This window comes from Malus domestica, chromosome 17 (assembly GCF_042453785.1).
Source record: "Malus domestica chromosome 17, GDT2T_hap1".
NCBI classification, from domain to species: Eukaryota; Viridiplantae; Streptophyta; class Magnoliopsida; order Rosales; family Rosaceae; genus Malus; species Malus domestica.
In genome coordinates, this window is record NC_091677.1 from 8,118,502 (window position 1) to 8,142,985 (window position 24,484).

The 24,484-nt window shown below is 39.2% G+C and overlaps 3 protein-coding genes and 1 non-coding gene across 4 annotated transcripts; 3 read left to right on the forward strand and 1 right to left on the reverse strand.

Moving 5' to 3' along the window:
* Positions 1 to 1,299: 1,299 nt before the first annotated feature.
* MIR171Q (microRNA MIR171q) lies at positions 1,300 to 1,441 on the reverse strand. Its single transcript, NR_161628.1, has one exon. It is a non-coding gene; the product is annotated as a microRNA MIR171q (primary transcript).
* A 6,458-nt stretch (positions 1,442 to 7,899) lies between these two features.
* LOC103424986 (NADP-dependent malic enzyme 4, chloroplastic-like) lies at positions 7,900 to 9,011 on the forward strand. Its single transcript, XM_070817313.1, has one exon. The coding sequence runs from the start codon at positions 7,947 to 7,949 to the stop codon at positions 9,009 to 9,011; it is 1,065 nt and encodes a 354-aa protein (XP_070673414.1). The 5' UTR covers positions 7,900 to 7,946.
* Positions 9,012 to 9,013: 2 nt separating this feature from the next.
* On the forward strand, positions 9,014 to 9,457 carry LOC103424987 (uncharacterized protein At4g28440-like; the record flags this gene model as incomplete). Its single annotated transcript, XM_008363071.4, has 1 exon — positions 9,014 to 9,457. A coding segment is annotated over one exon (429 nt), but the record flags the coding sequence as incomplete, so codon positions are not given.
* A 5,631-nt stretch (positions 9,458 to 15,088) lies between these two features.
* LOC103404821 (autophagy-related protein 8C-like) lies at positions 15,089 to 17,278 on the forward strand. The gene is made up of 5 exons (XM_070817292.1): positions 15,089 to 15,416; positions 16,283 to 16,338; positions 16,421 to 16,473; positions 16,738 to 16,856; positions 16,990 to 17,278. The coding sequence occupies exons 1-5, from the start codon at positions 15,380 to 15,382 to the stop codon at positions 17,082 to 17,084; spliced, it is 360 nt and encodes a 119-aa protein (XP_070673393.1). The 5' UTR covers positions 15,089 to 15,379; the 3' UTR covers positions 17,085 to 17,278.
* Positions 17,279 to 24,484: the final 7,206 nt, after the last annotated feature.

Consider the following 24,484-nt stretch of genomic DNA (forward strand, 5'->3'; position numbering starts at 1 on the left):
TTGTTCTTTTAAGTTGTTTTTTAAAATTCATTCTTATTAAAGGGAGGAGGAAGGTTTGAATATATTTACAATAATTTAGGGGGAGTGAGAGTTTTAAACACGGGATGCATGGATGAAACCAACACCCTATCAACTGGAATATTGGACAACATTTTCTTTTTGGTCAACCAAATAAGAAAATTCACAAATTTTAGAAAATAAAATTACGTCATTTCTATTTTTTGACGTTTTTGAATTTTTTAATAATTTTAAATTTCATCATCCAAACACAATATTAGATTCTTGGTTGTCAAATCTTTGATTGGACATTCATTTCTTCAGGTGCACACCATACATTGGAGCACAGTAAAAGACAAAAAAGTACAATTATTTTCTCCATTAGAAACTACTTAGGAACATTGTCAAAATTACAGTTGGTGTTTTATGAGGACAATTTAACCCAAAAGTTAAAAAAACACACAGAAAACTTTACTACAACAGGACAAAACAGCTATGCCTTTAATTTACTGCCACACCAAGAATCACCTTTGGCAATATGCATTTTCTTGCTATATGCATAACAATGTCGAATCATCCTTGGTTTATTTTACTGTAGAATAATCTTTGTCTTTATAACAAAAATGGCATGATGTACACAAACTGGTAAAATGTAGCATCTACAAGTGGCACACAAGATTTCAATTAACCAAACTATGAACATACAAAGCCAATCCAAGACGTCGGTTTTGAAGTAGCTTTCTCATCCACATTAACTTATGAAGAAAATGGCAACTCATCCAAAATACAATTGACTTCTTTTGGTTAAAGACTTGTGAGAAACTCAACAAATTTTGCCGACATACAATAAAATGGTCAAGCATTTGTTCTAATCCCAGCATTTTGAATTCTGAGAGTTAATGTAGGCCAGTAAATCAGCAAGAGAATTGTTGTTGACACTCTAAAAACATCATTCTGTATTGTAATTTTGTAAGAACATACAAAATAGTGCAAAATTACATTTTAGAGTGCTATTAACAACTCCCTTCCTCAAATGTGGAGCAAATCTTGTAGAATGTGAGTAGTAGGTCAATCAACGTAATACAACTCGACCGATCACTCACATCTCACAACTATATCAACATTTCCCCTGCATTGGGGAATGTCTAGAGAAAGTAGATATTGAATTATAACAAGCTAAGAACTTAGAGAAACTTTCACTAAACAAAATTCAAAAACCCTAATTTATGTCTAGATGAATAATGAAAAGAAAAAATAGAAATAAGAAAGTGTATACCTTTGAATTGGAATAGAGCAAAGGGTGGGATATATGATAAGAGGAACAGTGACACGTGATATTGGCACGGCTCAATCAAAAAGCCGAGCTCAAGCACTTTGAGAGCACTGTTTTCTTATTGAACCGGACCAATATCCCGTTCAAACTGATCCCAATCCATCTCTTTCTTTGGCTTCCATTCCATGCATCTTTTCATATAATAGGCTACAAAAACAAACATATCATTTTCATCTTTACACAAAACAAAACTTGGAGTGAAAACAAAAAGCTAATGATTTTCGCACTTCCACTTTCTCCTTCCGGACTCTTCACCTCGTTTCAGTCCCAGACAAAAAGGGCTGAGTATAGAACAAGAAGCACGAGTGCAAAAATCACTTCCCGAAGAAAAAGATTGGAAGTATATGAACTTACATTATGTACAAAACCAACAAAATAAAGAGTTTAATATGGGTTGAAAAATAGACAAAACATAAAAACTAGGTTGTAGAAATTACCGCTTATAAATTGATACGAGCTTGGAACAATAACTGACAGAAAATATGAAAGGAGAAGAAAGGAGGTAATTTGGAAATGGGGCAATGGGTGGAGAGAACAACTTAAACATATTAATAATGCAGGAAGAACAGAAAGAGTGAGAGAGAGAGAGAGAGAGAGAGAGAGAGATGAATGTATGTCTCTTCAACAAAGGGAGGTGGCTACCAGCCAGTTACTAGTGGTGGTAGCATTGAAGAAGTTGCATTAAAATTTACAACCACCTTGCAACAAAGGAAGTTGGGAATATTAATTTTGAACAAGGTACAAGAATCTTTGAAGAAAAAGAAAGTAAGAAAATAAAAATAGGTTCACGGGCACAAATCTGGGGCTTTTAATTTGAGCATTTATGGATGATGGGGTAGGGGAAGAAGAGATGTTCGTTCTGTTCAATCCGCATTTATGTTATTTGGTATCAAACATAGAGAACCTTTTTTTTGTTTCGGGACGTTCTGGTTTGGTTTGGTTTCTGTCTCGTAGGTTTTTTTGGTTCTATTCAAAACCCCTTTCACCGCCATCACTGCATATTTTTCTTCAACAGTGTTTTTAAAGGTCTCTGCAATATGGGGGCATTGATTAACTTTGTAGGCGCTAGGTAGTAGAGTAGCTATATACAGGTGACATACCATGCCATGCGTTTTTATGTTTAGGTTGCAGCACTGAAAGTTGAAATTTGAAACCCTAATTCTAATTGTCAATTCGTGCCATCATTTTGGGGAATTACTGTTCGGCTTTGGCGTTTGGAAATTGAGACCCAGTACTGAATTTTCACACACGATAAGGTACTCGGTTAGCATCATACCCCATTGCCATATCGTGTAGGTGAGAGGTCAGAGATGGAAAAAAGTTGGTCCGCAATTTTCAAAAGTTTTATGGGCAACTTCGTATGGAAGGGACTTGCCAAAAGATTGATGAGACAAGTTGCATGAATAGTTATCGTATAGTACCGAAATACAGCCACATAATATAACAATTGACACGCATAATATATGTCATACTACCACACAATTAATTTTTTGATTTGCACCTGTCAAGTTTATTAAAAAAAATTAATTAATATTGACTAATGAGACATTAACACCAAAAGATTGATGAGGATGATTTACAGTGTTGCACTTACCATGCTTGATTGGGGTTTTTCTATATAACTGGTTGTATTTTTGTTTTTTATCTCTCACATCACATGAAAGAGAAAGAAAAAAATATGACACACGTTTTATATATTCGCATGTTTCTTGTGATAGAGTTATGTTAGAATGTGGACGACATTGTGGAGTACTCTATAAAATATATGAATTTTGGTAAGATGCAATGAGGTGCGTTAAAAAATGTGAAACATGCCATGTGCGGTCATTTTAAGATAGAGATATTGAGAGATTAAGTGACAATGTCTTGATGTCGTTAAACATCATTCAATAGCGGGGCCCTTTTATGGTAAGAGGAAGGGTCGAGATTAAGTTAAGATTAAAACTCCGAAATATCTCAAAGTCTTGATCTTTGGTAGAATTTTGTAGACATCGAAATTTCGGTAAATAAATGTTGACCGATAAATCAAAGTGTCAACGCTCATGTATTACATAAATTTTACACGTAGCGTGTGACTCAACGAAAATTGAAATGAGTTGGAAAAGTCATCAAATAGGACACGTGTCAACACCTGGCAGAAACGACTTATTTCATCTGGGATATTATATTCAAAGTTAGGCCTTGGAAAATTCTATAAATACAAGCCCATTTCATTCATTTAAGGAGGAACCAATTCATATTACACCTTGAAGCTCTGAAGCTCTGAAACTCTGAAGCTCTCAAGCATCCAGGTTTCCGAAGAATCAAGAAAGCTCTCTTCGTTCTTCGTTCATCGTTCATCCAAGATCAAGCCCCAACGGCCCTTTGGATCAACAATCATCCACCAATTCAAGATCAAGCCCCGACGGCTCTTGAAGAAAGCACCATCGTTCATCATCCGTTCATCCAAGATCAAGCCCCAACGGCCCTTTGGATCAACAACGTCGACAAATCCACACACATCCAACCGTTCTTCAAGATTAAGCCCAAAAGCCCTTGAAGATCTGTTCATCACTGTTTCTTCAAGATCAAGCCCAAAAGCCCTTGAAGATCCGCTCATCACCGTTATTCAAGATCAAGCCTCAAACGGCCCTTGAAGAAACATTCATCCTCAAGATCAAGCCCCAACGGCTCCTTGAAGATCCGCTCAAATCCACCTTCAAAGATCAAGCCCACGGCCCTTTGAAGAAACTTCCAAACAATTCATCCAAGATCAAGCCCCGACGGCCCTTGGATCAATGAAACATCCATAAATCAACACCTTACGGAGATTGAATCAGAGGATCAAAATAGAGAGAGATTGTAACCCAAAATCATCAAACACAAATATTTGTTTGTGCGCGTTGTTCTTGTCTCATTCGTTTCAGGAATTTTCCGTGTTCACAAATTGGCACGCCCGGTGGGACAATCTCTGCCTCTCATCTCTTTATCCGTTCAAGAAATTCAAGCGCACTTCCAAAATTAATGGCATCAAGGAAGGCTCAAACTGTTCCCGCAACCGGCGCAAAGAACAAAAGCGTCCTCGTCGCAACTGGTGTCACTTTGGGCATCACGACTCGAAGCATGGCAATAGCTACTTCTGCCACCTCTTTCACCTCTGCATCAACTCTGCCAAGGGAACAAAAGCACCCAAGGCACGAGCCTTTGATCACCTTAGCCTCACTAAGGGCACCAAGGGGGGAAAGCCCAAGGAAATACTCCGAATCCATGCTCTCCGATGCCGATTCAAGCGACAGTTCAGCCATGCAAGTCATGACCATTGGAGCAACTTCAATCGATGAGCAGCTGGCTCAAATGAATGAAGCAATCACAAGGCTAACCCGAACTGTGGAAGAAAAAGACTTGCAAATTGCAGCACTAGTCAACCGACTGGAGGCGCAGGACGGCGATAAACCCGACCCAGAGGATGATCCACTAAAGGGAGGAGCTGGCGGAGACGAAGAACCCCCAATGAAGAAAATCGATGGGAAGCCGGAGCCAGACCAAGCAGCGGCACTCATGGGATCTCTTTCTATCCAGCAGCTGCAGGAGATGATCACCAACACCATCAAAGCACAGTACGAAGGGAGCTCACATACCTCTTTGTTCTACTCGAAGCCCTATTCCAAGAAGATTGATGCCCTAAGGATGCCAAGGGGTTATCAACCACCAAAGTTCATGCAGTTTGATGGAAAAGGAAACCCAAAGCAGCACGTTGCACATTTCGTCGAAACTTGCAACAACGCGGGAACGGAGGGAGACTACCTCGCCAAGCAGTTTGTGCGCTTGCTGAAAGGAAATGCCTTTGAGTGGTACACGGACTTAGAGCCTGAGTCCATCAACAGTTGGGAGCAATTAGAGCGGGAATTCCTCAACCGCTTTTACAGCACCCGTCGCACTGTGAGCATGCTAGAGCTAACAAGCACAAAGCAGTGGAAGGACGAGCCAGTCATTGACTACATCAACAGATGGCGCACTCTAAGCCTCGACTGTAAAGACAGGCTCTCGGAAACCTCTTCAATCGAGATGTGCATCCAAGGCATGCAATGGGGTTTGCAATACATCCTTCAAGGCATTAAACCGCGGACCTTCGAGGAATTGGCCACTCGCGCCCATGACATGGAGTTGAGCATCGCCCATCATGGGAAGAAAGAACCGATCGCCGATTACAAGAACGACAAAGTTCTTGGGACAAAGGTGGAAAAGGCTGCATGGAAACCCACCAAGGAAGCGATGACGGTCAACACATCTCCCGTCAAAATATCCACACGAGGCAAGGCGATTCAAGCCGAAGGCTTTCGTGATCAAGAGATGCGTAGACGCACTTTGAAGGAGCTTGAGGAGAAAACTTATCCATTCCCCGACTCTGATGTGGTTGCCATGTTAGAAGACCTGTTGGGCAAGAAGGTGATCAGTTTGCCTGAGTGCAGACGGCCGGAAGAGATGAATCGTACCGATAACCCAAGATACTGTAAATTCCACCGCTTCATCAGTCATCCAACGGAAAAGTGCTTCGTACTAAAAGATCTCATCCTGAAGCTAGCACAACAAGGGGAAATCGAGCTTGACCTCGAAGACACGGCTGCGGCACACACTACTACTATCGTGTTTGAATCACTCGATCCTGTGCATCTCCGAAGCATGCATGATCATTCCCGTCAATGTTCAAGTCACATGGCACCTCCTACACAACCATCACCGGGGGCAAGCAACCAAGATGCATCTACTGGTGATAAGAAAGGGTGGACATCGGTGACCTACAAAAAAACGAGGAAGCCAAGACCACAAGCCATAAGGCCAAAAGATAAGCCTAAACCCGCCCTTCGAACTTCAGTCTTCGAAAGGCTGAATTATTCAAAACCTAGAATTGCAGCACTTGATCGCATCAGTGGTCGAGACCAAACTTCCGTCTTCAAAAGGCTTGAGACGCCAACACCTCAAAGATCAGTCTTTGAAAGGTTATCAAAACCCAAGAAACAAAGCGGCACAGCTAGATCTCCTCCGCAACGGTCGGCTTTGGACAGACTTGAAGAAACTAAGAAGCCTTCTAGAAACAGGAAGACAACACCAAAGGGAGAGAAGCTCGACAGTCTAACAGGAAAAGACGATGTTCAAAGCTTGATTCCTTCAAGGATGAAGCGCCAAGCAACTTTGGAAGTCGACACAAAAGGACCACTGAAGGTAAGGAGGCGCACCATCATCTACACCGGCCAACCTTCACGGCAACAAACCCAAGAGGACCGCACTGAAGAGAAGGCCCAAGAAGACAAAGAAGACGAAATCCTGGAAGAAGACGTCACTTTCAGCTCTGTCAACTCAAAATTTTCACCTCAATCGCCGGGGGCATGCTCCAAAAACATGCCAGTCAAGCCGAGTGAAGTTGAAAGATGGACTTATGTCACTCCGAAGAAATTGCACAAGAAGCATATGTCTTCTCCACAAGCTCACCAATGGGAAAGGGGGCAAAACAGCTTCTGTTCACCTCTAGAACAATGTGAAAGTGTTGGAGATAATGAAACTTTGACACGAAGTTCATCCATCCCCATCACGATGCGTGACATCTTCCCAGAAGACTTCTTCAACTACTCAGTCAAGGCTCCTTGCTATGAAGATTGCGAGGAACGACTCTCTCAGATTGCTTGATGAACCAAAGCTCCTTGTTCGCATGAGCCTAAACTGCACGAACCAATGCTCCTTGTTCGCACGAGCCTAAACTGCACGAACCAAACGCTCCTGGTCTGCACGAGCATAAAAGGCAACACCAACGCTCCTGGTCTGCATGAGCATAAAAGGCGACACTAACGCTCATTGCCTGCACGAGCTAAAACTGCAACACGGCACCAAATGCTCCTTGTCTGCACGAGTTGAAACTGCAAATGGCACCAAAAGAAAATACCAAGAAAAAAAAATGTATTTTGAACTACGTTACGACTTGATCTCTTCTTTGGAGGGGTACGTAGGCAGCTCGAATGTTCAATTTTTCGAGTTCAGTCACATCAAAATTAAAAAAAAAAAAAAAGAATAAATGTTTTATTAAAGAATGTCAATTTTATTACAAATTTATTCTGTTAAGAAAAATTTGCAATTTTCTTTGTACAGTTTCTTCGAAAAAAAAAAAAAAAAAAAAAAAAAAAAAAAAAAGATACAATTTCTTCAAAAGAAAAAAGGAAAAAAGGAAATATATATATATATGTGTGTGTGTGTAGGCCCAGCAGTAACAAAAGGCACCAGCCCAGGCTCGGTTCTCTCTCGGTCCGTACACCCCTCAAGCCCAACATCGTCAAGCTCCACGTGGTGCGTGGCGAATGGGTAGGCATGGCCGTCATCGGAGTTCCAGTGAAGCTCGGCGCCGTTGCCGGAGCATGGAGGAGCCATCCGGCGCCGCTGAGCGAGTCGAGTCCGTTAGAAGACATCACAGGTCCCATTTTGAGGCGGTGCTACACTTCTAGACCTCCGTACCTCACCACTTGCCACCCGCGCTCTCTCTCTCCTTTTTGGTTTCACAAATTTCAGGTATAAGAGAGAGAGACAGAGAGAAGGAGTCAAGCAAGGAGAGCTCATCGATCCTAAAGACTCTCCCCTTCACAAATCCGTCGCCATGATGTCCTTGAATAGAAGCTGTTTTCTGGGGAAACCGGGCATTGCTGGGTCTTCAAGCCCATTCTCTCAGAGCCAGAAGAGGCGGTCAACGTCGCTAAAAGTGGTGGCTGTGGTCCCAAAAGTCCGGACAAGCGACCGAAACGGTAGCGTTATGATGGAGAACCCATTGCAGGACGTGAAGGCCGAATCCGAGGTGTTTGAGCTGAAATCTACCGTCCATGGTGGGGTACAAGACGTGTACGGTGAGGATACTGCCACCGAGGACCAACTCGTCACGCCCTGGAGTGTCTCGGTTGCTAGTGGATATACATTGATACGATCTCCACACCACAACAAAGGTCTTGCTTTCACAAAGAAAGAGAGAGATGCCCACTACTTGCGTGGTCTTCTTCCCCCAATTGTTATTTCTCAAGAACTTCAGGTTAAGAAAATGATCAACAGTATCCGTCAGTATCAAGTTCCACTGCAGAAGTATATCGCTATGATTGATCTTCAGGGGAGAAATGAAAAGCTATTCTACAAGCTTCTTATTGAACATGTTGAGGAATTACTTCCGGTTGTCTATACTCCTACTGTCGGTGAAACTTGCCAGAAATATGGAAGCATCTTTACGCAACCACAGGGTCTTTTCATAAGTTTGAAAGAAAAATGCAAGATTCTTGAAGTATTAAGGAACTGGCCTGAGAAGAATATTCAAGTCATTGTTGTCACTGATGGAGAACGGATCCTAGGGCTTGGGGATCTTGGCTGTCATGGAATGGGTATTCCTGTGGGTAAACTTGCTCTATACACGGCACTTGGAGGAGTTCGTCCTTCTGCTTGCTTGCCTGTAACCATTGATGTTGGTACAAACAATGAGAAGCTGTTGAATGATGAGTTCTACATAGGGCTGAGGCAAAAGAGGGCTACTGGGCAGGAATATGCCGAACTCCTACAAGAGTTCATGACTGCAGTCAAGCAGAATTACGGGGAGAAAGTTCTCGTTCAGTTTGAAAACTTTGCAAACCATAATGCGTTTGAACTGCTTGCAAAGTATGCCTCAACTCATCTTGTTTTTGAATGACGACGTCCACCAAAACGGCACCGTCTCAGACACCCCAGCAGAGCAATGCCAAGCCTGGTCTAAGGAAGCCCGTGTTCACCAAGGTCGAGTTGCTCAAGCCGGAGACCAGCGGCCACACGATCGTCGCCAAGGTCCTGGGCTCGAACCCTGTGCTGCAGAAGGGCCGATCGGTGTCGCAGCACCTTCGCCAGACTCGAATCTCTGAGTGCTTGATTGGGGACGAGACTGGGACCATTCTCTTCACTGCCAGGAACGATCAAGTTGACTTGATGAAGCCTGGTGCAACTGTAATTCTCCGCAATGCAAGGATTGACATGTTCAAGGGATCGATGAGGCTAGCAGTTGATAAATGGGGACGTATTGAGGTCACTGAACCTGCAAACTTTGTAGTCAAAGAGGACTCGACATCCGGAACTCCTCGCAGAAGCTGACGTGCCGCCTCATCGCCTCCTCCGTGCTGATCTTCCTCGACGACCTCGAGTTCTCGTCCTTGATCGCCTCAGCGCAGAGCCCACAAATCCACCGGTCCTGGTGCCTCTCCTTCACCGTCGCTACGTATGCCGGCGTGCACTCCTCCGTCAAACCGCAGCAGTAGCACTTCACCTCCGACCGGGCCATGAGCATACGCTTCTCACGTGACTGCGACGCCTGCGACGGTGATGGACAGTGCGAGTTCTGCTCCGTCGAGTTTCATCCTCCATGCTGCCTCGACTTCGTCCATCCCTGCAAATTCCCCATCCCGTCATCAGAATTTATACAAAAAAAATATAATTAAAAAAAAAAAAAAAAAAAAAAGGTGGTGGAGCAAAACAAAGTGGTGCTGTCACCACGTGAAAAAAAGGGGGTGCATCAGGCACCATGTGCAAAGAAAGAAAAAATAAATAAATAAAAAATAAAAGAATAAAAAAAAATATATATATAATAATTATAAAGTGTTTTGGGTGCTGGATCAACACCATTCTAAAAAAAAATATATATATATGTATATAAAAAATGTTTAAACTTTGGTGCGGCTGGCACCATGATTAAAGTCAATATATATATATATATATATATATATATAATTAAATTAAATTAAATTAAATTAAAATAAAAATTAAAAAATGTTTTATCGTTGGTGCGTCTGGCACCATGATTAAAAAAAAAAAAAAAAGCATTAAGAGAAATAAAAGTCCATTTTATTTATTTTTCTAGAAATTTTACATAAATTTGCATTATACATACATTTAATAAAAAAAAAAAAAATCAAATCAAATCAAATTTACAAGAGGGGATCTTCAAGGACGATCAGGTGGCGCCTCAGTACTTGGCGGAACCCCAGGAGAAGGAGGCACTGAAGGTTGATCATTTGAGGCTTCATTACGCGGTACAGCCCCAGAAGAAGAAGGCAAATGCTGCTGGAACAAACCCACAAACCTCTGATGATCAAGTAAAATCTGACCATCAGATTCCTGCATCTGGTCAATCTTCCTCTTCATGTTTGTCGCATAGCTATGTGCGAGCTTATGCAACTGTTTATTCTCCTGCTTGAGCCCTCTAATCTCCTGTTTGAGACTCATCACTTCAGCCGCCAATGATTCAACTTGACGGATTCGAGCAAATAGGCGTTGGGCCATATTAGACACAGAACCTGCACACTGCACACTGAGAGCCAGAGAATCCTTAACAGCCAACTCATCAGACCGTTTGGAAAGTAGTCTGTTATCTCTGGGAGTGACAAGGTTCCGGGCCACCACCGCAGCGGTCATATCATTCTTCACCACCGAATTCCCAACGGTAAGAGGACCAGTAGGGGATATGAAGGATGGGCGCCATATGTTGTCTGGAGAAGGCGGAACTGCCTCTTCACCAAGATTCAAGTCAAAACGACGGTCGGAGGGTCCAGACATTTTCAAAGTGTTGAAGAAAGAAGAGATCGGACAAATCAAGATCTTAGAAGTGCAAGAAGGGAGTTTTCACAAGCGAAAATTCAAGTGTGCTTTGAAACGAACTGCATGCCTCTATAAAAATCAGCACTCAACGGGATTTCAGAGATCGAAGAGGCGAGCTCAGAATTCGAAGAGGCCATTCAAAAATCGAAGAGGCAAGCTCAGAAATCGGAGAAGCATCTTGCTTTTCCAGACGCGTCGGCACCCGTCACACGCAAACTCAGCTTTGCGAAAATCACGGGCAATTTGTCGAAGTGCCGATCCCAGATATCGAAGAGGCGCCAGTCTTTTTCAGCCTCGTCAACACCTGTCATATGCACACTCAACTTTGCGCAAATCACGGGTAATTTGTCGAAGATTTTCGGTGAAGGAGAAAACACGTGAAGTTTACTGTTCAATCACGCGTTAGTTGCCGACACGAGTGAAATAATAGTACCTCTACAGGTATTAAGGGACCTCCTATAACTGTCCACCTTCACCTTCCATAGCAAGGCAGACATACAGAGCCTTTCTTCATCTCTAAAAATGTTTTCCCAACGAAACCTCTCGAGTAATTCAGTGTTCCTTATTCCTTGGGGTACCTCTGCAAGCCAATGACTCCAAAGCAAAAGTATCTCATATCACCAGGGTAGAAAGCAAGAGTATCTCATATCATGCACTATCCCTGTCCTTTCCTTTGTCCTTGTTCCTACCTACAAAGACAAGGATAAAGAAAACAATATGCCGGAACTTCCACTCAAACTCGGGTAAGGATCCGACTGCTTGGAACCCTTCCCTGATTGCCTACCTAGCACTGCTCTCGAGTACTCGCCTTCCACTGCTGCTGTACTTTCAAAGAAGCTGTCACATCTGCTTGGAGGACAGATAAGGCAAGTGAAAATGATACCTTGCAGCATGTGGAGACAAGGTGCAGAAGGAACAAGCAGAGAAGAATGCGGTCTGCACGATCAACTCAGCAGAAGGAGTCCGAACTGAGGAACTCGAGAAGCTGCCACATCTGCCTAAAGAAACAAGCAGAGAATAATGCAGCATGCACAGTCAACTCAGCAGAAAGAGTCTGAGATGAAGAACTCGAGAAGATGCCGCATCTGCCCGAGGACGGTGAACTCGTTTTGACCCTCAAATTCTTGGGTCGACTTACTAGGCGTTGTGGGCTGCACGTGCCGATTCACCACCCTTGAATCAAATCCTTAAAGATCAAGTCACCAACTGGAAGAAGAGTTCATCAATCTTGAAGATCATACCGTTGACCAAACTGCTCAGGTGTGAATTAGAAAGATTGAACAGAGCAACAAGTCGTCACCTTCATCTCGTGCCTGCTTGTCATGTGTTCGAGTTAACCTTCAAGAATCAAGCCTCAACGGCCTTTGAATAAGTTTCCAGCCAAATTCAAGATCAAGCCTCGACGGCCCTTGAGGAAATCACAAGTCCGATTCAAGATTAAGTGTCTACCACCATTGAATCAAAACCTAGTTCAAGAATAAGCTGTGGAAAATCAACAATTGGAGGAATCCAGAAAATCCTCCAACCCAGTTCAAGATCAAAGCTGTGGAAAGTCAACAAGCGCAACAAAATACGTGCCGATTCACCCACTACCAAAGCCAAAGATCATCTACCACATGAAGCTCCTTGTGGTCCAAATTCAACCTTCAAGATCAAGCCTCGACGGCCCTTGAAGAAATTTCAAACAAAAGTTCAAGAACAAGCCTCAACGGCCCTTGAAGAAATCTCAAGCCCAATTCAAGATCAAGCCTCAAACGGCCCTTGAAGAAATCTCAAGCCCAATTCAAGATCAAGCCTCAACGGCCCTTGAAGAAATCTCCAGCCCAATTTAAGATCAAGCCTCGACGGCCCTTGGATCGACGTCTACAGTAAGGGACTTCAAAACGCATCTCCTACACGTGACAAGCACATGTATATGACGCGCCTTGAAGTGGGGGCATTTGTAGACATCGAAATTTCGGTAAATAAATGTTGACCGATAAATCAAAGTGTCAACGCTCATGTATTACATAAATTTTACACGTAGCGTGTGACTCAACGAAAATTGAAATGAGTTGGAAAAGTCATCAAATAGGACACGTGTCAACACCTGGCAGAAACGACTTATTTCATCTGGAATATTATATTCAAAATTAGGCCTTGGAAATTTCTATAAATACAAGCCCATTTCATTCATTTGGGGGAACCAATTCATATTACACCTTGAAGCTCTGAAGCTCTGAAACTCTGAAGCTCTCAAGCATCCAGGTTCCCGAAGAATCAAGAAAGCTCTCTTCGTTCTTCGTTCATCGTTCATCCAAGATCAAGCCCCAACGGCCCTTTGGATCAACAATCATCCACCAATTCAAGATCAAGCCCCGACGGCTCTTGAAGAAAGCACCATCGTTCATCATCCGTTCATCCAAGATCAAGCCCCAACGGCCCTTTGGATCAACAACGTCGACAAATCCACACACATCCAACCGTTCTTCAAGATTAAGCCCAAAAGCCCTTGAAGATCTGTTCATCACTGTTTCTTCAAGATCAAGCCCAAAAGCCCTTGAAGATCTGCTCATCACCGTTATTCAAGATCAAGCCTCAAACGGCCCTTGAAGAAACATTCATCCTCAAGATCAAGCCCCAACGGCTCCTTAAAGATCCGCTCAAATCCACCTTCAAAGATCAAGCCCACGGCCCTTTGAAGAAACTTCCAAACAATTCATCCAAGATCAAGCCCCGACGGCCCTTGGATCAACGAAACATCCATAAATCAATACCTTACGGAGATCGAATCAGAGGATCAAAATAGAGAGAGATTGTAACCCAAAATCATCAAACACAAATATTTGTTTGTGCGCGTTGTTCTTGTCTCATTCGTTTCAGGAATTTTCCGTGTTCACAAATTTATGTTTAGTTATTTTTCTATCCTTATATGTTTCCAGTAAGGGGGTCATTTGGAGTGTGGATGACGTTTTTGACAAATCTAAACGTACGAAAATGATCCTATCTCGATGTGTAATCTTCCTGTCTTAACATACATTTTCATCATCTACGACGATGGAGAAGTTGGCGCTCAAGAACATTTTCATTACTACGGGACTAAAGTTTTGGCCACTTGAGTGGGCCTAATGCCTAATGGTCTCGAGTCTCTCTCTATAAAAAAAATTTCTCGGTCAAGGATGAGCCTGCTTATCTCAAATTACAACATAAGAACAATTTAGAGCATGAGTGTAAGGAGTAAAAGCTCTTAATCAATTGAATTACAAGTCGCTTATAATGTGTAGGTGATTTAACATGTATTGTTCTAAGTTTTTTTAATTAGAATATTATGTACCTTAAAAACAAACTATATTCCTACTCCCAACTACATGTATCGGAATGTTTGATAGAATGGTATTCTAAGTTATGTTAATCTTGGGGACAATTGAACCTCTATTTTTTTTTTTTCTGAACAAGGGATATTATCTACACTAAAGGAGGGGGGAGTAAGTTAAGCCTCACAATTGGTTAGCAATAATGTGATTCAAATTTGTTTTTGGCCATAATCAAACCTAAGACCTCTCACTTACAATTAAAAAGGAATACCACTAGACTTTAGTACTAAGTGGCAAGAAACAATTGAACTTGGTGATTCTCAATTGTCAATAAGTGAGGGGCAATGACTCTTAGAGCGTTTAGAACTTTTCACATTGTGTAAGAACGGACATTCCATGTCCTACATCGTAGTTTTCTAAAATTTAATATCGCCTAATTCTCTATTTGTAATGAAATTAGGTGAGAAAAATATTTGAATGAGGGGGTAAAATTCTGTAACATTACCTCTTTGATAAAAGTCAACCATTTATGATAAAAGTTAATATAATAAAGGTAAAATATTTATTAATATTAATCGAAATTATTTATAAATTAAGGGAAGTTCGTCCTACAGGTTGGATAAAGTTGAATGTTGATGCATGGTTGTATGAAGGGTACCGTAATACTAATGCTATTGGAGCAGGGGGTATTCCATGAGATTCTGATGGAAAATAGGTAATTAACTGGATTTTGTTCTAATCTGGGAACCGGAGAGATACTTGCAACTGAATTATGCGGGTTGTTTTTGAGATTGCAACTTGCTTGGAGATTACAGGTAGATAAGTTACTTGTCAAATCTAAGTTTGCTCTCTCACTATTGTTGGTAATGCAAATTCTTGTTCAAAATCATCCTTTGGGTTCTGTCATTTTTACTGAGTCCAAACTTATTTTTTAAAATACAATTCTGGCATGTGTCAAAGTACCTGTTAACTTGTTACACAAGCTTACGTGGGAGGGCATTTGGTAATTTTCTTCCTTTTTTAATTCTATAAAATATTTATCTCTTTCCAATTTTTATTTAATTAAACGCGCACCACTTATTTAAAACCCTACTTTCTCCTTTTATTTTGTTCTCTATAATTGAGGGTTTTCTGAGGAGTTTCCATGGCAAAAAACGCGTTCAAGATGGAGCACCCTCTCGGTACGTATTTTAATTTACAAGAAAATTTTCACTACTATTACGTTTTACTATTTGATTTTTCTCGTGTGATTTTTATTTGGTTCAGAATTGTTGTTTTTTTATTTTTTGGTGTGGGAGTTGTAGAATAGTTCTTGATCGTCAGGAACCCTACCTATATTCTTACATTATTTATGGGTTGGTTGATTGCTCTCTTCTGTGTAATATTCTGCATAAATCCTCTGAAAGTTTTAATTTTCCCATATCCTCTAATATTGTCTAATATCCAGAAAAGATAAATATAAGTTAGGTGCTTTTACGGTGCTGAATTTAGACGGGTCTTACGAACCTTGAAACCTGCAGCAGAAGGCCAAAAACCCAAGAATTATATATTTTCCCTTCTGGGTTTTAATTGTAATTTTTGTTCTTCATCCTGTTACTTTTGATATATGATTGATGTCTGAGAAACTGTTGACAAACACCATGTGGCACACTGTCACAAATTCTATTATGGAAAACCATTATCACTAAATCTTGGTAATGATTTCGTTCTTGAGAAGTTGTCGAAAAACAAAAAGATTTGAGTTGAGCAGCCCTAAATTACGATGAATCTTCGGTAATAGTTCATATAGAAATTGTTGATTCGTTTTTAAAGGTATATGTAAAATATATAGCGTACCTATGGAAGAACAATCGACTAGATGGTTTATGTTTGTCAAGTTCCAGATCTTGAATACTTATTGAACTTCCTTTTCAATATATATGCAAATCTGTGCTGAAGTTCCTCTCTAGGGTTATTGGCCATGGTGGCAGAGTACCCATGTAAATTGCTCTTCTCTTTTTCAACAATTTGTATCGAAGTTTAAAGTGTGTGTCTTTGTACATGCCAGAAAAGAGACAAGCCGAAGCTGCTCGCATAAGAGAGAAGTATCCAGACAGAATACCAGTATGATTGTTATTTCTTTCATTGCAGTTGCTGGGCATGTTTCTCTTCTATTTTTTGTTCTGTAATTCATTGCCTGCTGCAGGTGGTTGTGGAAAGGGCTGAAAAGAGTGATGTGCCTGAAATTGACAAGAAAAAGTAAGTTGTTTCCTAGTACTTATTTGTCTCATATACATTTGACAACCGCTTTCTTCTTTGCTTCAATCTGTGTCATCTCTGGATTCTGGATATCATATAGATTGTGCTAATTTTGTTTGTTGTCTTCACCTGTTTACGCTCTAATTAGTCAACGTACGTGATTGTTTTGTTACACCTATTGTTGTCCTCTTACTCCCAGTATTTTTTTTATATTTTGACAAAATTAAGTAACAAATTATTGGTGCCTGGTTTTCCTGAATGTAGATACCTGGTGCCTGCCGATCTGACTATTGGCCAGTTCGTGTACGTTGTCCGGAAAAGGATCAAGCTCAGTGCTGAGAAGGCTATTTTCATTTTTGTTAAGAATATTTTGCCACCCACAGGTGAGATATAATGGCTCTATTATGGCTCTGTTCTCTTCAATATACTTGATTACTACAAAACAAGAAATTCTGATATCATAGGTTACTATTTTATAATCAGTTTTATAGATACTTCTTGATTGATTTGTTGCAGCCGCTACGATGTCTGCTATTTATGAGGAAAATAAGGATGAAGATGGCTTTCTTTACATGACGTACAGTGGCGAGAACACATTCGGGACATTCTGAAGACAGAAAAATAAAAGAAGTTGCAAGTGATGTAAATTATTTTTCGGTCGAGTCGACGGATTATTTATGTGTGCGTACGTAGATCGCAAAATTGCTGCTTAAGCCTTTTCTTTGCAACTTTGTAATCTAATTCAAGTCTTCAACAAAAAAATTGAAACTAAATTTGTAGAATAAAGATATCCTACTTGCTTCAATGCTTAGTCTTAAATCTCCCAGAGTGGTTCATGTGGGCTATGGGAATCAGGTTGTTCCAGTTTGCTTCCTATAACAATTGGGGGTTTCATATTTCCTATAGAAACCAAACTCATGAGACTCTTATTGAGCTCATCTCCATTTGACTTGAATTTTCCGACTTCTGAGTTGGACTCCAATTTCACATAAACCATTACATCATTAGGACCAAGGGTTCTTACTCCCTCAGAAAGCTCGTCATTATGTTCCCTCTGCCCCCTCTTTTTCATATTAATTTGTAAACTAATTTAAGAAGGACCGAATCGAATGAGAATGAAATTTGAAGGGGTTTTAACCATCAACATACGAAATATAAATACACTGCAAATAAGAACATTGTTAGGTTTATACATAGAAACAACATTGTTACACAATCACTGTAAACGAGAACACTGCTAGCGTTAGATGGAAAATAACATTAAGGTTTATATTGCTCCCACTGAGATAAATTTTTGACACCGTACTTAATTCAAATTGGTGGTGATGGAAGGTTCTCTAAAGTATATATGCCTCCATTATATTTTTTAAAGGAGTGCATTTGCTCAACCCCTAAAGTGCGGGTGACACTCCCCCATTGATTGCCGTTATGTTAGATTAAATTTCAAAATTTGTGTTTTAAATCAATTAAATCTAACCGATCTAACGACAATCAATGGGGGAGAGAGCATCACCCTCACTTTAGGAGGGTTGAGCAAAGTTGCACTATTTGTTAAGATACACATTGTTGTGTCGGTGTTTCTACTAACCAAATTTGAAACTTTATTAATGATTATATACGTAAGTTTTAGAGTTGATTTCTTCTGAGTATTAATGTAACGACCTATTCCCAATTTTACGGTTTTTTTAATTTTAATAAGTGAATTTACGAAAATGCCCTTAGGTGGCTATACGTTATTTTATGGAATGTATTTTATCCTCATATAATTTATTAAGTTTCTTGTCATATTTGGATAGAGCTTGATTTCACGAGCACGTAGGCAAGAACCGTGCGTGAAAAGGAGTTGTAATGAAAGAGTTATTAACGTTTAAAGTTAGGGATAAAATGGTAAATTGGTGGCATTCGTGTCGTGTTTTCCGTGTTCGTGTCATACCCGATATCTTAACGGGTCGTGTCGTGTAACACCTGTTAAAATAAACGGGTAAAATGACCCGACCCGATAATATTAACGGGTAATATGACCTGACCCATTACCTGTTAAGGAAAATATATTGTAAATCAATAAATAATTAAATAAAAAACATAATACTTTTTTTAGTGAAAAAAAGGTTGTGCGCCAGTTTTTCGTTCTCTCTGTTTCTAAACTTTCTACACATTTGCGATTGATTTCTCCTTTAGTATATTCAATCCAAAAGTTAAGAAAAATCAATTTCCTTTGCAACGAGTGCTGCATGAATTTGTTTTATTTATGTTAAATTTATGAGAGAATTTTTATAAGATTTGGAAAAATATGTAGATGGTAAGTGAAATGGGTGGTGCCTGAAAACTATATATGGTACCAGCGAAAATATGGAATAAATTCAAAGGGTAAAACGTCACTCATGAGTCATGACCCCGCAGAACTGAGTACTACTGAGGACATGCATATATGCCATGCGAATACTGGCAGTCTATAATGATAGATAATACATACTATATTGTCACATCCAAAACATAAAAATGCATTTTTCTTTTAAGTATATATTTACATATCTAAAATAAGAGCATAATAAAAAAAACATTAGAACATTACAAAATAACAAATATTCAAAAGATCTGCAAAATTAAGGACACTGGAACATTAGAACATCTTGCACATTTTCTTCCAATCAAACCCTTCAATTTTCCTCAATCACCATGGGAATAAGTATTGGAACTTTGACTTGATATATTATCTTTAAGAGTTATATTGATGGTGTTTTCATTGAGGCTTTCCACATTAGCACTCTCTTCCGCATAAACTAAACATAGAAAAATCAAACATTGTATGTAAACTATTCAAATTATGGGTACTAAAAATAATTATGAAAAGAAATAAAAATAGTTCTATATTTTATAAACGCTACACTACCTCCTTTTTCCAAAAAGTCAATCTCGTGTACACAACAAAGCTTGAACCGTGTCTGGCAACAATGAAGTACGATATTGATCTAGCACTTTACCCCCAATACTAAAAGCAGATTCTGACGCAACAGTTGAAATAGGAATTGTTAGCACATCTCGTGCTAACTGAGAAAGTATTGGATAATGAAAATGCTCCATTTGCCACCAAGAAAGAACATCTATATTATGTCTTCTATCTAGTCTTTTATCATCCAAATACTTCTGTAATTCACCTTTTTCTCCGACGGGTTTTAACGAAATTGGAGCTCTTCCTGGCCAAATTAGCCTTAGTCACAGGTATGAAAGTTGCTCTACTTACTGAGATCTTCATTTATGTGAAATTTGAGAATTGTTGGAAATAATTGAATTTTCCGGCGAGTCGGGGCGGCTGACTGCCACCCACGGTGGTGCATGGCCAGATGGCCGTCGATGCTATTTTGAGGCTAAATTAGATGTCTTGAATGATATTCGTATGACGTAGGTTGATCATTTGAACAAAAAATCATTACGATATGTTACTTGGTAAAAATATGAATTAATGATCTGACCGTTTGATCGTCACCAAACTTTAATATATTATAATGCATAATATTTGAGGATCATAGGAACTTACGGATCAGGAATCCGATGTACGGATCTTCCCAAATTGGATTTGTAAGTTCGTAAAATAAAACGTTGGCCGCCACTTGAATTTGCAATTAGCGGAGATCCAACCGTTTGATCATAACGAAATTGTAGGATGATGTTTTAGAAGCATAATGTGGTTATTTGGAAGTTACTGATCGGAAATTCGAGGGCGGATCTTCCAGATCAAGTCACGTAGGGATGTGTTTTAAGTAAGTTACACGTTCTATCGATAAGAATTCTGAGATGTGATTTGATAATTGTTATAAGCGCTGATTGTTCGTGACGTCTAGATATTTGTACTAGGGGTTGTAGCGTGGACTCCAGGTGAGTGGACTTTTGTTTTCTATATATACGTATATATGCTTTACGATATCCCGAAATTGTTTTTAAATAAATTTACGAATTAAATGATGTGTCAAGGATGCATTATATCTTAGTATTTGCATTAGTATAGTTATTCATACTATGGAATGATGCTGCGGATGCCAGGTAAGCTTCAGGTGAGTATATCATGATGATAGTTGTTGTATTGTGTATGGTTATATATAAATGCATTTAGTGCTCCTTATCCTGCACCCCGGTGTTAGTGCTCCTGCCTGTGGTCAGGGCACAGTCCTTCACGTGATGTTCACCTCCAGCACTGCAAGCTAACCTTGGATCCAAGTTAGGTGCACAATCTTGTTGTACAGACCATTATAGGTGGTTTCGACTCGTAGGTGACCCGCGATTATTCGCACAGTCTTCACGTGGTCGTAGCACTTGAGCGTATTTATTTACGCCCAGTCTTATCGTACAGACCACTCTAGGTGGTCGACTCGTCTGAAGGAATTGGTTATGAGCTATAGATTCAGCCGTACAAGTCACTTTAGGTGACTCCAGCTGATATATCATTTTTTATTGATTTACGTCACTTGGCTTATATATTTATTACTGAGATACTTGACATGGCACTTGCTTGAGTTTTTATTGCTTTATGGACGTATTTCTATATACGTATATATATTAATTAATTTCTTGAAAATTATACGGGTTTTACAGTAAGGATTTATTATTTTTGGAAAGAGAAATGGTTTTAAAAAGCTTTGTTTTTTTTGCCCCTCCAGGTTAGTTGCTAAAGGTTCGTATCAACGAGGATTCTTGGCGAATCTCAGTATAGGTGGCTATCTTTGAGGGTATGATCCTTACTCAAATTACTGTACTTTACTTATGCTCTGACTTCGCGCGTGAAATTGGTTCATTCCCGCTCACAGCGTACTCTGGCTTTTAGGCACTTTTAGATTCAAATTTATTCATATTTTCCACATCACTATACTTTATGGCTTCGTCACCATTCAGGTGTCGGCCAGCACAGCTCAATTCAGAGTACTAATGGACATTCCGGGTCGGGGTGTGTCAATTAAACAATGGGATTACAATTAAAATGAAATTGAAAGAATATTGTAGGTATTGAAATTTTGTGTTTACAAATACTAATCGGAATAATTCGGGGTTCAATTGGAAAACAAAAATGGACAAGAACCAATCAGAATATTAAACAATGGGAATATAATTAGAATCTCATTTCTTATTTCTGCCTTTCTTTCCCATGACGACTAGGAAAGGGCAAATGAAAAATTTCACGTTGAGATAAAACTACATCAACTAAGCATAAATCAAACTTTTCAACTCAACATCAACTAAGCATAAATCAAACTTCACAGAAAATGAATTTATTCCTTCTAATGATGTTTTGCAACATGGAGAACTCATTATTTTCACTTCTTCAACACTTAGCTAGCGACATTTGGTCACTTGGAAACCTTGTCTTTGTGGTGACACTTATCTTTAATCCAATTGATTTTTCCCTTGACTTTTTCCTTGGTCTTCTCAGCACCAACCTTGGCTTTCCCAAGTCCCAATGCAGCTGATGCAGCTGCGTTTTTCATATGCTTCTTGTCGTTGCTGCTGCTCCTCCCTTCCTCTTTCTGATCTTCTCCAGCAGTCTGCTCATCATTCTCTTCTTGCTCTTGTTCTTGTTCATGCTCGTGCTCGTGTTCGTGTTCTTGGTAGGGTTCTGGTTCTTGATAGTATTCGTATTGTGGCTCAAGTGCGAGTTCATCGCAGCCGTAACTTCCTGATCTCAATGTCCAACCCATCTTAAAACTTCCTCAACGAATTCCATACTCCTGTCGCAATATTTCATTCTTTTGCATATATAACTCAAGACACAAATATGTCATGTGTAGTACCCAAGGAAGAAAATATCGGTAATATCGGAAATATCGGTAGTCCGAAAACACGGAAATATCGATGGAAATATCGGGATAATATCGATATCGATAAAAATTACATGGAAACCATGGAAATTGTAAGAAAAACTTGGAAATTTTTATTGAAACTTTGCAGGATGTTTATTTAGTCAATTATCTATTAGTTTATCACAAAAAATTGGAAGGAAATGCATTGCATGATGGATTTAACATTATCAAGTTGATTATATAGCGAGCTGACAAACATTGTGAGTGTAGAAAATATGTAGAAATTAATGAAAGAAGTCTAAACACACCATAATCATTTATATATAATGAATTAGTACAATATTTTACACTTTATACATTGCATGGTAAAATACATGAGTGACTTAGTACCACATAGAGTTCCTATGAGGTTCAAAATTTTCACTATCTTCATCATCTCTATGTGTAGAGTGAGTGTATTTTGAAGAGTAGTTAGCAACCATGGCAATGGTTTTCAAGAACCAAAACCCAAAAGTCAATAAGAAACCGAATACTTCGGTATTTTTCGGGATTACCAAACAAATGGGATTTGGAAACCAATCCCATATCGAAAATTTTGGTATTTTTCGGGATGGGATTCTCGAACTTCAGGATGGTTTTGGTTTGGGATTTTTCGGTTTGGGTTTGGGACTTTTTCGGTTTGGTTTGAGATTTTTCGGAATTTTTTCCAGCCCTACCATGTAAGTGACCAAATAAAAAATAGAAAAATTAAAAACCACATGCCATTGACTAAGTAATTAATTGACACAATTTAAAATATAATACCACAAAAAATTTGGAAAATGTGCAAATTTGTTTCTTGTAAAAAGAATTCAAAACAAAAGCATATATATAAATATTGTAGCATATTATCACAACAACATAAGTGGTATGGTGGTTAAGGCGCTAAGGAGTTAATGTGGGAGGGGTTCGAACCCCTCTGTGTTCAAAATTGTGACTTTTCAAAAATTTCAGGAATTTTTGAACATAATATCGCGATATTTTGACGAAAACTCATTGGATACTCATTAAAATATCGTTATCGATAAAATAGAAATGGTTGAAGTCTAGGTGGGAAATAATTTAATATGACGCACATGTAATGCTTAAAAAGAGACCCAGAGGCCTCAACGTTTTTGGTTGCACAGCAAAAAAAACCATAAAATTAAGCATTAAGGTCAAAGGAACTTAAAATCCTGAAGATAAAATCATAGGGTTTCATTGTCCATGTGGCCCAGAACATTGAGAGATTCTTGAGTGTGCCGATTTGTGTATGTATAGATATCTAATTTTCACATCAAATAATTAAATAGATGATGATATACAACAGTAATAAGGCAAATTTTCCTAGAATAAGAGCTACGTAAGACCAACAGGCGAGATGATAAATTCACAAACCTCTCGTACTAAAATAAAGAATGGTTCATGCACTAAAAAAACTGTAAATTAAGCAAACCCAACATTATCCCACAAACACATACAGAAAAATAGAGTGAGAAAAGTACCTTTGATGTCTGTGGATGGCAAAAGAGCAGATGTGTGGACTTGCGGGCATTGGAAATGGGGGTTTTAGACTAAAGGAGAATTAATTGGAATACACGTAATATATGGATTTTCTCTCTCAATATTTTCATACCTTTTATATAGAAAAGTTGACTGGTTAATTCAAATTTTCATTTCTTCTTCCTATACTTATCTAAATTACATTAATAAAATCTTTTTTGTCAATAAAAAAAAAGTAAAAAAACAATTTTGTCTTCTACCACAAAACAAAATCATGAGCAGTAAAGTAAAGTAAATTCACACAAACTAACTTTTACAATTATTTTTCAAACCCTCATTCAAGGGTGATCCTAACATCCTCTAATTTTGAAAAATAAAATATAAAAAAGAAAATTTCTCTCTCTAATCCACATTTCTTTTTTCTCCCTTTCTCCTTCCCATTTTAAACTAAAAATAAAAATTATTTTCACACACAAAGTGTGGGGCATATGCTAGTTATTATTAATTAAACGCATCGTATCTTAATATTAATTGACACTAATGGTAAATTAAATATATACATGTTAATTGAGATTACGCTAAGTGTCAAATGGGCTGCTCCGATTCATTTAAAGGCGGCCTATTTAATTAACAAATTGTGTTTGAGTCGATCTACTTAATAAAACATTAAGCCCAACCCAACCCGCGGCCATGGCTAATTAGCA

Bases quoted from the DNA above. Each gene is read 5' to 3' on its own strand.
- LOC103424986 (XM_070817313.1), top strand. From the start codon at position 7,947: ATGATGTCCTTGAATAGAAGCTGTTTTCTGGGGAAACCGGGCATTGCT.
- LOC103404821 (XM_070817292.1), top strand. From the start codon at position 15,380: ATGGCAAAAAACGCGTTCAAGATGGAGCACCCTCTCG. The intron at 16,339-16,420 runs GTATGATTGTTA...TGCCTGCTGCAG, and splicing joins AGTATCCAGACAGAATACCA to GTGGTTGTGGAAAGGGCTGA. The intron at 16,474-16,737 runs GTAAGTTGTTTC...TCCTGAATGTAG, and splicing joins CCTGAAATTGACAAGAAAAA to ATACCTGGTGCCTGCCGATC.